At 42.2% G+C, this 11,438-nt stretch overlaps 5 protein-coding genes across 9 annotated transcripts; 3 read left to right on the forward strand and 2 right to left on the reverse strand.

Moving 5' to 3' along the window:
* Window positions 1-6: 6 nt before the first annotated feature.
* On the reverse strand, window positions 7-2,053 carry LOC124315642. The gene is made up of 4 exons (XM_046781444.1): window positions 1,890-2,053; window positions 803-962; window positions 637-696; window positions 7-237 (listed from the first exon to the last, which is right to left on the reverse strand). Exons 1-4 carry the CDS (start codon window positions 1,930-1,932, stop codon window positions 18-20), a joined length of 483 nt encoding a protein of 160 aa, XP_046637400.1. The 5' UTR covers window positions 1,933-2,053; the 3' UTR covers window positions 7-17.
* LOC124315261 (translation initiation factor IF-2-like) lies at window positions 1,853-3,883 on the forward strand. 2 transcript variants are annotated; one of them, XM_046780810.1, is made up of 5 exons: window positions 1,878-1,962; window positions 2,047-2,177; window positions 2,259-2,480; window positions 2,550-3,213; window positions 3,298-3,883. In XM_046780810.1, the coding sequence occupies exons 1-5, from the start codon at window positions 1,891-1,893 to the stop codon at window positions 3,775-3,777; spliced, it is 1,569 nt and encodes a 522-aa protein (XP_046636766.1). In that variant the 5' UTR covers window positions 1,878-1,890; the 3' UTR covers window positions 3,778-3,883. The 2 variants fall into 2 exon arrangements, with proteins under 2 accessions (XP_046636767.1, XP_046636766.1); XM_046780811.1 differs by having other exon boundaries at window positions 1,853-1,962; window positions 2,550-3,883.
* Window positions 3,884-4,356: 473 nt separating this feature from the next.
* On the forward strand, window positions 4,357-5,614 carry LOC124315595. Of its 2 annotated transcripts, none has more exons than XM_046781370.1 (3): window positions 4,357-4,440; window positions 4,577-4,755; window positions 4,968-5,614. In XM_046781370.1, exons 1-3 carry the CDS (start codon window positions 4,426-4,428, stop codon window positions 5,413-5,415), a joined length of 642 nt encoding a protein of 213 aa, XP_046637326.1. In that variant the 5' UTR covers window positions 4,357-4,425; the 3' UTR covers window positions 5,416-5,614. The 2 variants fall into 2 exon arrangements, with proteins under 2 accessions (XP_046637326.1, XP_046637327.1); XM_046781371.1 differs by having other exon boundaries at window positions 4,577-4,749.
* Window positions 4,576-8,807, reverse strand: LOC124315267. 3 transcript variants are annotated; one of them, XM_046780826.1, is made up of 5 exons: window positions 6,971-8,807; window positions 6,446-6,912; window positions 5,671-6,316; window positions 5,515-5,609; window positions 4,576-4,705 (listed from the first exon to the last, which is right to left on the reverse strand). In XM_046780826.1, exons 1-3 carry the CDS (start codon window positions 7,482-7,484, stop codon window positions 5,870-5,872), a joined length of 1,428 nt encoding a protein of 475 aa, XP_046636782.1. In that variant the 5' UTR covers window positions 7,485-8,807; the 3' UTR covers window positions 4,576-4,705; window positions 5,515-5,609; window positions 5,671-5,869. The 3 variants fall into 3 exon arrangements, with proteins under 3 accessions (XP_046636782.1, XP_046636781.1, XP_046636780.1); XM_046780825.1 differs by having other exon boundaries at window positions 5,515-5,602; window positions 5,671-6,912; XM_046780824.1 differs by having other exon boundaries at window positions 5,671-6,912.
* Window positions 8,808-8,844: 37 nt separating this feature from the next.
* On the forward strand, window positions 8,845-11,143 carry LOC124315579. The gene is made up of 3 exons (XM_046781351.1): window positions 8,845-9,612; window positions 9,733-9,887; window positions 10,038-11,143. Exons 1-3 carry the CDS (start codon window positions 9,601-9,603, stop codon window positions 10,543-10,545), a joined length of 675 nt encoding a protein of 224 aa, XP_046637307.1. The 5' UTR covers window positions 8,845-9,600; the 3' UTR covers window positions 10,546-11,143.
* Window positions 11,144-11,438: the final 295 nt, after the last annotated feature.

Raw genomic sequence — 11,438 nt, forward strand, 5'->3', positions numbered from 1 at the left:
TAGACGGTAAAATTCGTTCACTCGGCGAGAAACTGGTTCATTACTGTTTTGTTTTTGTTGTTTTTTAACACTGAAAATCTGAAATGTCGTGTTGCCAAGAAACGAAGTTCACACAACTCGTCCAGCAGCTCCAGCAGTATACATGATGCAGGGAGAAGATGTTGTCGGGAGACGTGCCAGGAATAATAATGAAGGTGGGTTATTGCCCAATGTTTCAACTGGGCGAAAACAAGCGACCTACGCGAAAATCCGGGGAAAATTTACCTACAACCCAGCTGGAACCGAAAAAGGATCGCTTTAATGGCTTATTGTTAAGAATAATTACATGCAAATCAATGATTTACGACTGTTTATGATTAGACGAGCGTTATCATTCCGACCACTTGTTAACGAAGAGTAGGAATGATGACAAGGCAAGGTTGATGTAAGGGCATTCTAGTGTGTAAAGTTGTGAAGAACTCGTGAATGCTATTGAACTTGACTACCGGAGAAGAGGGGGGAAAAAAGCTCTTTCTCTAGATAAGAAATCGTAAAAAAATTTGTCAAAGGTTGACGTCCATTTGATAGGCTTTGTTAGAAGGATAGAGAAGAAAGAAAGATGGGGAGACTCAGAAGCGACATGTTTGTAAGTCTTACACTTCGAAACATCGACAAAGGCCGTCCGAACCCTCCTTTACATGTTTGAACGACGAATTCCTATAACCGTAAAAGGACATTCAATAAATTATTTCTTTGAAAAAAAAAAGTAGCTCTTAAACAAAACACTTAAACAAAAAAAAAAAAAATATTTTTTAAAATTTACTGGATTGTTTGGCGGGGCGGAATCCATCTGTCGGCCATCTTCTCACTCTGGTAGTTGTAAAAATAACAGCTGCGGTGTTTTGTTTTTTTTAAAGACTCTCGGTTTTCATTCGGGTATAATTGTAGTACGGGAGACGCTAAAAACCAAGGCCGGAGTAAATCTACCGAACATTTAGTACGAAAACGTAAATTAGTGTTGCTGTTGCCCGACAGCAAGTTTGGGATTCAAAATATTCAACAATTTGCATCAGAAGTTTGCGGTTTTTAAAATGAAAGGTAAACTTAACTAACGACTTTTCAAATAAAAATTCGGTGGAATTGCGACGCGGATGCGTCGCACCAAGGCTGGACTAATGGCCGAAACTATAGCAGGGACGATCAAATTTTGGCACAACAAGAAATGAATACCTAAATTCTACTCTGTAAATATTACACGCAAGAGCCAAGGTCGTCCTACCTATCAGCTACAAAAAAAAAAAAAAAAATTGCGCAAAGATGGCACAGTGGCGTCAAACCGGTTTAAGCCAGCCGGAATCGTAAACTTTCGATTGCCCTTTTAGCAGGATCCGCTTGTTGTGTTTTTCCGTGGGAGTAGCAACAACAACACCAACTTGACGACAATTCCCGAGATATTTTAATGGCATAGAAGATCTCGCTTTTATCGTATCATCTATATTAGCACAAGAATTTGGGAAGAGGGGGGAAAAGAAGAAGAAGAAGGACGTGAGGGGGCCTCATTACTATGCGGAAGACGCATCCAGAGCCACGAGCAGCGGCCGGGCAGGCCCTGTGACCTTGGGGGTGTTTTTCTCAAGAAGAAGAACCTTTTTTTAAAAGAAATGTTGAATACGTAACACATGGATAAAATAGTCCTGCCTTTTGTAGTTCGGTTGCTACAGACCACCCTCCGCATTATGTCCACCTGTTGATACCACGGAAGGTGTGGCCGCTAGCCGTTTTCGTTTTCTTCTAGATTTTCTCCTCCAATGTGCATCGAGAGTGATTTTAGTTTTCTCTACTTTTTTAAAAAATGTCGCAGGGACGAAGGAAATTCGTGGCCGGTATAAAAAGACGGGCAACTCACTCACCATGGATCAGAGGCTCTCCAGCGTTTGTTCTTGTGAAAGACATTGTAGCAGAGAAATGAAAATGATTCCGGCAGTAAGTTGATCTAAAATCTAAAATGCTATTCGAAATTATATTAGTTTATTTGTAACTGATTAATTCACTTATCTTTTTAAAAAGGTGATTCTGATTTGTATCGCAACGACGGTGACATCTGCACCGACTAGCCAGTACACGATTAACGTTGATGGGCCAGAAGGTCGTCATGTACAGATGGGCGAACCCGGCAAAGCTGTCTCCGGCTATTACACGTAAATTTATTAGACACATCTTTATTTTTTTAATCTCTTTAAGAGTACAGACTGAATAAAGTTATCACGTCAAACCTTTAGCTCCCGGAGTTTAGACGGCCTGATGGAATACAAAACAAATTACGAGGCTGACGACAAAGGTTATCGCGCAACAGGTGATCATTTACCTGTCGCCGCTGTCCTTCCGGCAGTTCGTTCGTTGGATTCCGCACCGGAAGGCTACGTTTTCAAATACGAAGCTCCTGGAGGTCACAGCCACTACATGATGGGCCAACCTGGAAAATCTGTCCAAGGATCATTCACGTAAATGTTTACTTCTTATGATGCAATGTGGGTTTTTTATTGATTCCAATCGCCTACTAATCATTTTAGATATGTCGATGCTGAGGGAAGATCACAACGCGTCGACTACGAAGCCGATGAGAAAGGCTACCGAGTCCTGCCCATCAAAGAAGAGGAAACACCCATTGCAATCGCTTCCGTAAGTGCTGACGCTGAAGTCGTCATAGCGGCTGGACCAGTCATCCCAGTTGCGGCTGAACCGATCCCAGAGATTGTTGCCGAACCGATTCCAGAGATTGTTGCCGAACCTATCACCCAAGTTGTCGCTGAACCGGTCGTCGCTGCACCTGTCCCAGAAGCTGTTGCCGAACCTGTCGTAGTGGCCGTGGCCGCTGCTGCTGATCCCGCCCCAAAACCTGTAGTAGTTGAAGATCCATCGAGTCGGACAATCCTGGCGACGGAAGAGAAACCCGTTGAAATGATGTACTACCAAAAGGACACGGGAACCGTCGAAGCAGCTACTCGAACCATCTCAGAAGAGGAAAAACCAGCTGTCATGATGTATTATCCAAAGGACGCTGAAGTCGCCAAAGAGGCCGAACCTGCGACCCGAACGATCCCAGAAGAAGAAAAACCCGCTTACATGATGTACTACATCAAAGACGCCGGAGCCGTTGAAGCAGCCGAACCTGCCAGTCGAACGATCCCAGAAGAACAGCCAGCAGCCATGATGTACTATCCCAATGAAGCTGAGGTCGCCAAAGGTGCCAAACCGGCGAGTCGAACTATCCTGGAAGAGCAGCCAGCCGCCATGATGTACTATCCTAAAGAAGCTGAGGTCGCCAAAGAAGCCGAACCTGCCAGTCGAACAATCCCAGAGGAACAACCAGCCGCCATGATGTACTATCCCAAAGACGCCGGAGCCGTCGAAGCAGCCGAACCTGCCAGTCGAACGATCCCGGAAGAGCAACCAGTCGCCATGATGTACTATCCCAAAGACGCTGAAGTTGCTGAACCGTCCAGTAGAACGATTCAAGGAGCATCCGAAGCAGTTGCTGAACCGGCTCCCGCTGTCAAAACAGTCGCAAGTGATCCTGCACCTGCCCAGCCGGTTGCTGAATCCACTCAATCGAATACCCAAGGAAAAGCGGTCTACGCCCTGCCTATCGCCCTACCCGGTGCAACTTATTACGGCCTTCCAGCCAGATTCGTCCAGCCCGCCTTGCCCGCATTTCATTACGCTGCGCCCTACGCTTACGCTTACGGCTACAATGTCGGTTATCCTCTGACAGGAGGAAGCTACGTTTACACCCATTAAATGAACTCGATTGGTCCACACCTCCATTCTGAACGCGATCGCTCTGTTATCATTCTGTCATCACCTACCCAATTGATTTGTCTTTTATTACACTGCTTCAATCTCAGCTCCGAATCTCTTAGTTTTCAACGATCGCTACAACGGCGCGCAAATAAACGGATTGAATAAAGTCGTGTGGTTTCACCACTTTTTTCGTATAGGTACACTCGGTGGTGGGGAAAATAAATGGTAAGGTGAAATCGTGATTCGTTACTAGCCGAGAAAGGTGCGATGCGATTAGAATCTGATTCGTCCATTTTCTAGAGTGGAAAAAAACAACGGGCCAACAAGACTATAACCTAGTTTTAAAATATACGCTCAAAAATGACCAACAAGGATCGTTCGAACTTTTTCTTTCTCCAGTTTGGTCGACGCCTCCTCCCGCTTCTGTGTTTCTCCAAAACGCTGAATGAAAGCAACACGGACTTTCAGACTGTGTACAATATTCAACACGAAATTCAAACGTGAATGTAATTTATCGGCATTGAAACGAAAGTTGTCTATAAAGCTCAAAGAGAAAGACTGGACTAGCGTCAGTCTATATCGTGATTTTGAAGCGGCAGCATCTTTTTTCTTCGCATCCGCATTGTAATAAAAATAGCGAGGAGGATGTGTAGTTTCAAGGTATGCCGGAACGTGCTTAAATCGTGTTCGTGTGTCTACTGACGTGGTGTTTGCTACCTTGATGGAAGGGAGGGATGATTCCTTTCACCTTTCACTTTATTGCTGGCGTGTGGGTTGATAATCTTCTTCTTTGTAGCTGATGGCCTTCGCGTGTTTTGTGGCGGCGGCAGCGGTGGGAGCAGATCTCCCCGCGGGGGCGAAGAATCCGGCAGCTCAAGATGTTGGCAACTACACCGTTTTGTACGACGGGCCAGACGGAAGTCACCTACAGACGGGCGAACCAGGAAAAGCAGTGAAAGGATTTTACACGCAAGTGCCATCTTACAACTCATGTTTCAAGCTGTTTAATCGCTGTTTGAGCTGTTTCTTCTGCATTTTTAATTCGAAAAAGTTGATGGATGAGCTCGAAAGAGTTTTGCTTTGTTCTCTCGAAAGCTCGTCCTCATTAACAAGGAGAAAGCTGGCAAAAGTTGTAATGACATCACAAAATCTCTTTAAAACTTATGTCTTATTCATTTCTGCAACAGTTTCTTCGACTCTCGTGGAAGAAAGCAAAAAGTCACATACGAAGCGGATGCGAGAGGATACCGCGTGACGTCCGCTGCCGTCGTGGCCACCGAATCAGCTGCCCAAATTCCGGTTACTACTCGTCGACCGAGAATCATTGAAAAGATCGTGCCCAAACTTCAAGGAGGAGTTTTCTTCACGAAGAAAGTTAACGAAGCTCGAACGGAATTGAGGGAACAATCCACAATTCGCACAACATCAGCTGAGACCCCCCAATCCACCAGCAAACCAAATCCAGTTACCACCTCAATTCCAACGTTGAAGGAAGCTGAAAAAGAGATCATACACTTAAAGACTGTTCCGAAAAGTCTAATCAAATTCAAAGAACCTAGAGCACTGCTCAACTATGACTTTGCTTACAATTTAGGCTACCCTTATGTAGATGGCATCTACGTGTATGCCCTTTGAATCATACTCTCTGGTTCGGAACAACTTATTCCTGTTTTGAATGTTTTTGGTCTCTTTCTGTTTTCTAACTACTGTTGACAAAAGAAAACGATTACTCACCGGTGGGTGTCGTGAACTAGCTGTTATCTTCTCTCTGAGTTGAAATGTGTTGTTCCCGGTTGTTCCAAATTTGTGTAATACAAACACACTGAAAACTTGTTAAAAAAATACTGAATTTGAATAAGTTGCAAACTTTAAACAAGAATTCATTTTCACCTTTCAACAAATGAGGAAATCTAAATAAAACTGACAGGCCATCCATCAACGAAGAAAATACCGTAACAAGACTTTCCACTTTTTCGAGAACCACATGAGTTTTGAAATGAACGTGCATGCTAAACAGTAGAGCAGATAACGTAACAGCGCAGAGCCATCTTCAGTCGAAAATGACAAACGAAAGTCTTGGCGCGGCAGTTCAGTGATTTCGAACAAACAGCTGCAGAGTGGGTGGTAAGTTTTCAACAGGGATATTATTCTTCTGGATTGATTGAGCACAATAACAAGTTAGAGGTAAAACGCTATGAATCACGTCATCAAGACGCGAATCGAATGACGCTTTGAAACTTTGCTGCTTCTTTCTGTTTCGCTTCAAAAGTTCCAAGACCGATTCACGTCGTCGATTCAATTGGTCTACGTGGCTCCCAGCATCCAGAAGAACTCGAACACTTTCAATAAAATTTGATCGAATCACTGGAATATTATCATTTTCATTCGGGTTGTCCCAGGGATTCGTGAGCCAATATTCAAAATCGTTTTTAGGCAACAAACAGTGAAGGGGGATGTTGCCGTCTGCGTCGATGGCATTGGGATTTGCTCCGGCTTCCAGAAACAGTCGGATGACCTGCTGGTAATCGGGCTCTTTCTGCTCAACAACATAAAAAAGATTGCAAGCTCGATGGAAGAGATTTGGCTTGTCTGTTTCCCATTCTTCGTAGATGTGGATGTAACGTGCAAGATTTTGCTTGAATCGTTCGCCGTCCTGGAAACTAACCTGGGATAGCATGCGCATAATCGATACGGAAAGGATACAGACAATTTTGGTTGTATCGTGAATATTATCGGCGCGATCCTTTTGGTTAGTTGGCCAGTACATTGAATGGATCCTGATCAAATGCTCAGAGGCGAAGCTGAAAACAAACGTTAATTTTTTTAATATACAAGAAGTGCTAGCGGGGAAATCGTTTTGCTCATGTCGGATTGAACTCAAACAGTGGTCGAGGGCCGTTTTGTTGAAGTTCCACGCCTCGGCTGAGACGAACGAAGCTGAATTTTCCCACCAAATGTTCAATTGCTGCAAGACAGATATCCATGACATCCATGAATGCTTGATGAAGTTGGAAAGGATGTAAATGTTGGGAAATAGACGCAGCTGCCTTAGGACTAGCTCACAAACAATAAGAGCTCGCTGAATTATTAGTTCATCTTTTGTAGGAATTTGTTCCGCTTCTTCCATTGTCTCTAAAGAAAGCAAGATTACATCAGACATTTTAAAACATTATTTAGGATATCGACCTACCATCAACTGGGAAAGGCACAAAATATTTGGATTTCTTCAAGTAAGACAATCCGCACAGAAGACTCTCCCGGTCCCCATTCAAGATGTATGCGGCACCGATCAATTCTAGAATATTAATTTGGCGAAGCAATTCAAATATATGGCGATTAGGCGAATCACTCAAGAACAAATCCAAATTCACTGCAACTTTTTTTGTTTCGATCAGGTAATTGATGATTGACATTTGATCTGAAATTATGGCTGCAAATAATGGCGGGATTTTCAAATAATCCAAATCTTTCCAGGAAAATCGACCTTCTTGACTGATGTCTATTTCCAATACGCCAACCAAAAATTGGACTACATGTAGATGCCTATTGCTGATGGCCACTAGCAGAGGCGTTTCTCCCGTTTCATTGTACGATTGGGCCAGATTGAAAATCATTTCCCCCCCGATATTGCCGATAATTTCGTTCAGGTCGTCTAGCGATCCAACAGACACAGCACGGAAGAATTCAATACTGACGGAGGCCATTTTTAGTTTTGCCAATTAAAAAATCACAACTCGAACGTGTATAACAAGTCAAAATCTAATTGGCACTTAATTGTTCACTGCCTCTTGGAAAAAGCGACTGACGGATACCAGACGGAATGACATTTGACAGGAAAGAGCAGTACTACAAAATGTGGCTGCTTAGACTTCGTTCCTTGATATCGGGTTTCGGGGTTTCCGCAGAAATTTGCTGTGGGGAATTCTCAGCTAATAAACTGCCGTTTACTCGACGTACTTTGGATTTCTTCTCATTTCTGAAAACTCAGAATGACGTCACCGACAAACACTTTTAATTGACCAACCCACCGCAGTTGCTCATTCACATTTCACAGGCTTTAAATTCGTTGGCAAAAGTTACGACTATGCACCGGTCACAAGGAACATTTATAATCCTGCGGCCAAAGTCGTTAATCGAAATTTTTTGAGTAGTCGGTAAATCGTTAAAAAGGAATTACGCAAGGAATCGTGGCTTGTTTCCAGCTTGAGCAATCCTTAAAGGCTTGAATAAAATTTTCCTTTGTTCACTTTGTAAAATATTCAAGATCATAAATTACAAAAATGTCAATTTCTTTGAAGGAAGTCTAAAGTTCAGCACGAATAAATCCGTAATCCATTAGATCGGAATGCCTGTTTTGCGGGTGCAGTATTGCGCTGATGTAATCGATATTTTCGGTCGGTGAGCGAAAGGCGCAAATGCTGGAAGGGCTTGTACAAATATTTCAAATTTTTCACAAAAACCAGCGTTCGGAAACTAGCTGAAACATTTTTTTGCTCTTGCTAAGAAACCAACAAGAAAACTTGAGTCAGACGTTAATAAAAATAGGAATACTAAATAATACACGTCTTTCTATAATGAGTGATTCTGTGCGAAACGTTAACGAGTGAGAGAAAGATAACGAGTCGTAATCTAGTCGTTTATACTTTGATAATTTTTGAACGACGAACTTAGTTCGTTGATCTGATGCGCCCAGAGATAATGAAAATTTCAATCAAAAAATTCTCAGAATAACTTGACAGACGGCCGACAAACCCGTTCACCTAATTATTAAGTGTGATCCAGTACATTCAACCTGTGGGTTTCTTATCAATGCGACCGCAGAAAACACGCCAGGCTATTTTAATTCTTTGATTGATTTTCGATTGAATTTTAGTCGATATTTGTCGTTAGAAACATTTTTAAAAGAAAAGCGAACTATTTTTGCTGTAGCTACTTTGGCACGCGTACATGTTAATTATCCAATTACCGCGGAGGATAGAAGGCCGTCTTGACAATTAGCCAATTTAAAAAACCTGTGGTCCGTTGCAAAAAAGGCACACGTCCAACACAAGGAAGTCATTTCGAAAATTTGTGAAACTATTTGTTATAATAGTTGGAGTGACAACAGAAACATTAGTAGGATGCAAGACCTTCCTCAAGTCATTATCGTTATGCCAAGTTAGTGATCAGCCAAGCGTTGATTGCATTGCCTATAGTTTTTACGTTCTTCTTCGGTCTGTTGATCACAACTTTGTTATTATTTTTTTGGGAAAATGGACGAATGACCGGCGTAATTTGGCCAGTTGAAAGTGAATTTGATGGCACACTATTTTGATTGACATTGTTTCTACCACGAAGGCCATCACAGACAATAAGTCAGACGAATGGGAAAAAAAAGACAAGGTCGCATTGGATTTTCTACCGAGTTCGTCGTTCTGCATGTCACTTTATTGTGAATGAATCGATTTATTCGACACCAACAATACAAGCAGGAGAGCCCCGAGGTGAAGTAACCGCACGACACTTTCCCATTGTTGAGACGGGAATCACTAATAAATATAGCTGCTGGACTATCATCTTAATATTTGAGTTTCGGTGTTTCCCTCTTTATAATTTTCTGTATACTTTTCTGACGTTCATTTTCTTAACATTCTCAGGCTCCATTGCGTATGTTGACCGCGGTGGAAGAATGTTGCAATGATATAGAGACGGACCGTATTGCGGTACTCGTCGATAAAACGATGCGCTCGACTGCAAGGACGCCATCGCATATGTATACACCTTATAAGAGGACGCCCTTTCCTTGCAACTCATTCAACAACCAACTACCTAAGGCGCAAGATGCACCTTTACGTAAGTCTTTCTTTTGTTTTTATCACTCTCACTTTTTACAGTGGTGCAGTGGAGGCGAGTGGAGACGTTCAGAATTTTGGAAATGTCTAATGAAATGTCGTGTAAATTCTTTGGGTAAAGATTTTAGTCGTCGCCTTTTTGATTGACGTCGCTCACGCGGGACCTCTGAGACGGGAATCTAGTGCGAGTAACCAAATTATTTTGAGCTACAAAACGGACACTCACTCCCGTCACGAAACCGGAATACCCGGACGCGCCGTGCAAGGATCGTACAGGTTAGTTCGTTCTCACCATTGCGGAATTGTGGTGACCGATAGAATTTTCTTTTCCCATTAAAAACCGTACAGTAGAAAATGACGCAATCATTCTGACCGTGAAAAAGATGAGAAATTGTTTACCTAAAAACGTTTGATTGGTCTTCTTAGTTACATCGGTGGCGATGGTCGGTGGTATAAGGTGACTTACGTAGCGGACGAGAGAGGATACCGTGCAAAGAGTGAGCAATTACCTTGGCCACTTGAACCGGTAGTCAGCCCACTGCCGCCAGTCCATCATTCGGATATCACCGTGAAACCAGCCCCAGCAGTCGTCCAAACTGTAATCAAGGATGAGGAACCTGCTGTGGTGGAAATGAGCAAAGAAAAAGAGCCAATCAAAAAATTACCAGCAACTCAAATCACTTGGAACAATACAAAGTCAAGCGTGACAGTTAAAGATGACAATGTTTTAAAAGAGGAACAACCCACGCAACCACTAGTTCCCGAGCCAACCGAAAAACTAGCGATTCACGTGCCACTCTTCACCAAAGTTTACAGCTTGAAATCAACAAAATCCCAGCAGTCTAAACACCGGAAAAATAAAGCTGGATCACAGTCCCCAATTACTCGCTACAAACTTTCCTTCCTTCCGGCTTACGGTTTAGTGATGCACTGACACACTGTAGCAACCCAATCACTTTTCCATTAACGCCATCAAATGTGCAAATAGCCGCAACAGTTATTTTGTTTGTCAATAGTGATGCTCATCGGGATAAAAGTGCAATGTACACTTGTACAGGTTCAAATTCATGAAATAAAAAAAAATATCGATACAGGAAAGGCGATGCAAACGAAAAGGTGTCGATGTGGGGGAAGGTCCCTCTTGAAAATCATTCAACAATCTTAGTTGTGAAACATTATGGTTGTTTGTCGGAGAATCATTCCAGTTTTGTTCCTCCAAGAAAATCAAAATGTTTACTGTTACAAACAATGATAGAGTAGCAAAGTAAAACTGTTGAAACTACAATGATTAATTCTGAAGCACGAAACAGTTTTTCAAATCTTGCTTGACAAAATAAAAGTGTTATGTCTGACCATGTTTTCTAATGTCGACATGTTTTTTTTTCACATAAACCTATGTTTTTCCCTTTTTTTTTTTGAGAAACATAACTGGATTGATTTGCAATAGGGATATGCCTACCTAGAAAATGTTGTGTTTACCATGTTTTCGCATATGAACACGATTTTGATTTCCAGTTGGATGGTAAACATAAAAATACTTTAACAACGTACAATTCAGTTATATCAAATTTTATTTTACCTTCAGCTTTCGAATGTTATCTTTCCGTTTTGTTTGAAACAATCTTAAACTTCGTCTCATTTTTTGAAACTTGTAAACGAACGAAGCAGACGACACTTTTCTTCTACTAATCGATAGAAAAAAAAACAATTAAAAATCGATCCCAATCCTTAATTCGCTCAAAAATTATAAGAGTGGTCTCTCACCCCCGCGCTCGACATCCGCCGAACGGATCGGGATTATTATACTATGAAATATAATTCGTCTAC

This window comes from Daphnia pulicaria, chromosome 11 (genome assembly GCF_021234035.1).
Source record: "Daphnia pulicaria isolate SC F1-1A chromosome 11, SC_F0-13Bv2, whole genome shotgun sequence".
Taxonomy (NCBI): Eukaryota; Metazoa; Arthropoda; class Branchiopoda; order Diplostraca; family Daphniidae; genus Daphnia; species Daphnia pulicaria.

What these genes read in the sequence shown, in the direction of transcription:
- LOC124315595 (XM_046781370.1), top strand. An exon ending in AAAGGATTTTACACGCAAGT is followed by an intron (nt 4,756 to 4,967) that starts GCCATCTTACAA and finishes TTTCTGCAACAG; the next exon opens with TTTCTTCGACTCTCGTGGAA.
- LOC124315267 (XM_046780825.1), bottom strand. Translation starts at nt 7,484, where the DNA reads ATGGCCTCCGTCAGTATTGAATTCTTCCGTGCTGTGTCTGTTGGATCG. An exon ending in TGTGCCTTTCCCAGTTGATG is followed by an intron (nt 6,913 to 6,970) that starts GTAGGTCGATAT and finishes TGCTTTCTTTAG; the next exon opens with AGACAATGGAAGAAGCGGAA.
- LOC124315579 (XM_046781351.1), top strand. An exon ending in GCCGTGCAAGGATCGTACAG is followed by an intron (nt 9,888 to 10,037) that starts GTTAGTTCGTTC and finishes TGGTCTTCTTAG; the next exon opens with TTACATCGGTGGCGATGGTC.
- LOC124315642 (XM_046781444.1), bottom strand. Translation starts at nt 1,932, where the DNA reads ATGTCTTTCACAAGAACAAACGCTGGAGAGCCTCTGATCCATG. An exon ending in TGGAGAGCCTCTGATCCATG is followed by an intron (nt 963 to 1,889) that starts GTGAGTGAGTTG and finishes AATGTTCGGTAG; the next exon opens with ATTTACTCCGGCCTTGGTTT. An exon ending in CTTTGTCGATGTTTCGAAGT is followed by an intron (nt 238 to 636) that starts GTAAGACTTACA and finishes ATTTTCGCGTAG; the next exon opens with GTCGCTTGTTTTCGCCCAGT.
- LOC124315261 (XM_046780811.1), top strand. Translation starts at nt 1,891, where the DNA reads ATGGATCAGAGGCTCTCCAGCGTTTGTTCTTGTGAAAGACATTGTAGC. An exon ending in AAATGAAAATGATTCCGGCA is followed by an intron (nt 1,963 to 2,046) that starts GTAAGTTGATCT and finishes CTTTTTAAAAAG; the next exon opens with GTGATTCTGATTTGTATCGC. An exon ending in TCTGTCCAAGGATCATTCAC is followed by an intron (nt 2,481 to 2,549) that starts GTAAATGTTTAC and finishes TAATCATTTTAG; the next exon opens with ATATGTCGATGCTGAGGGAA.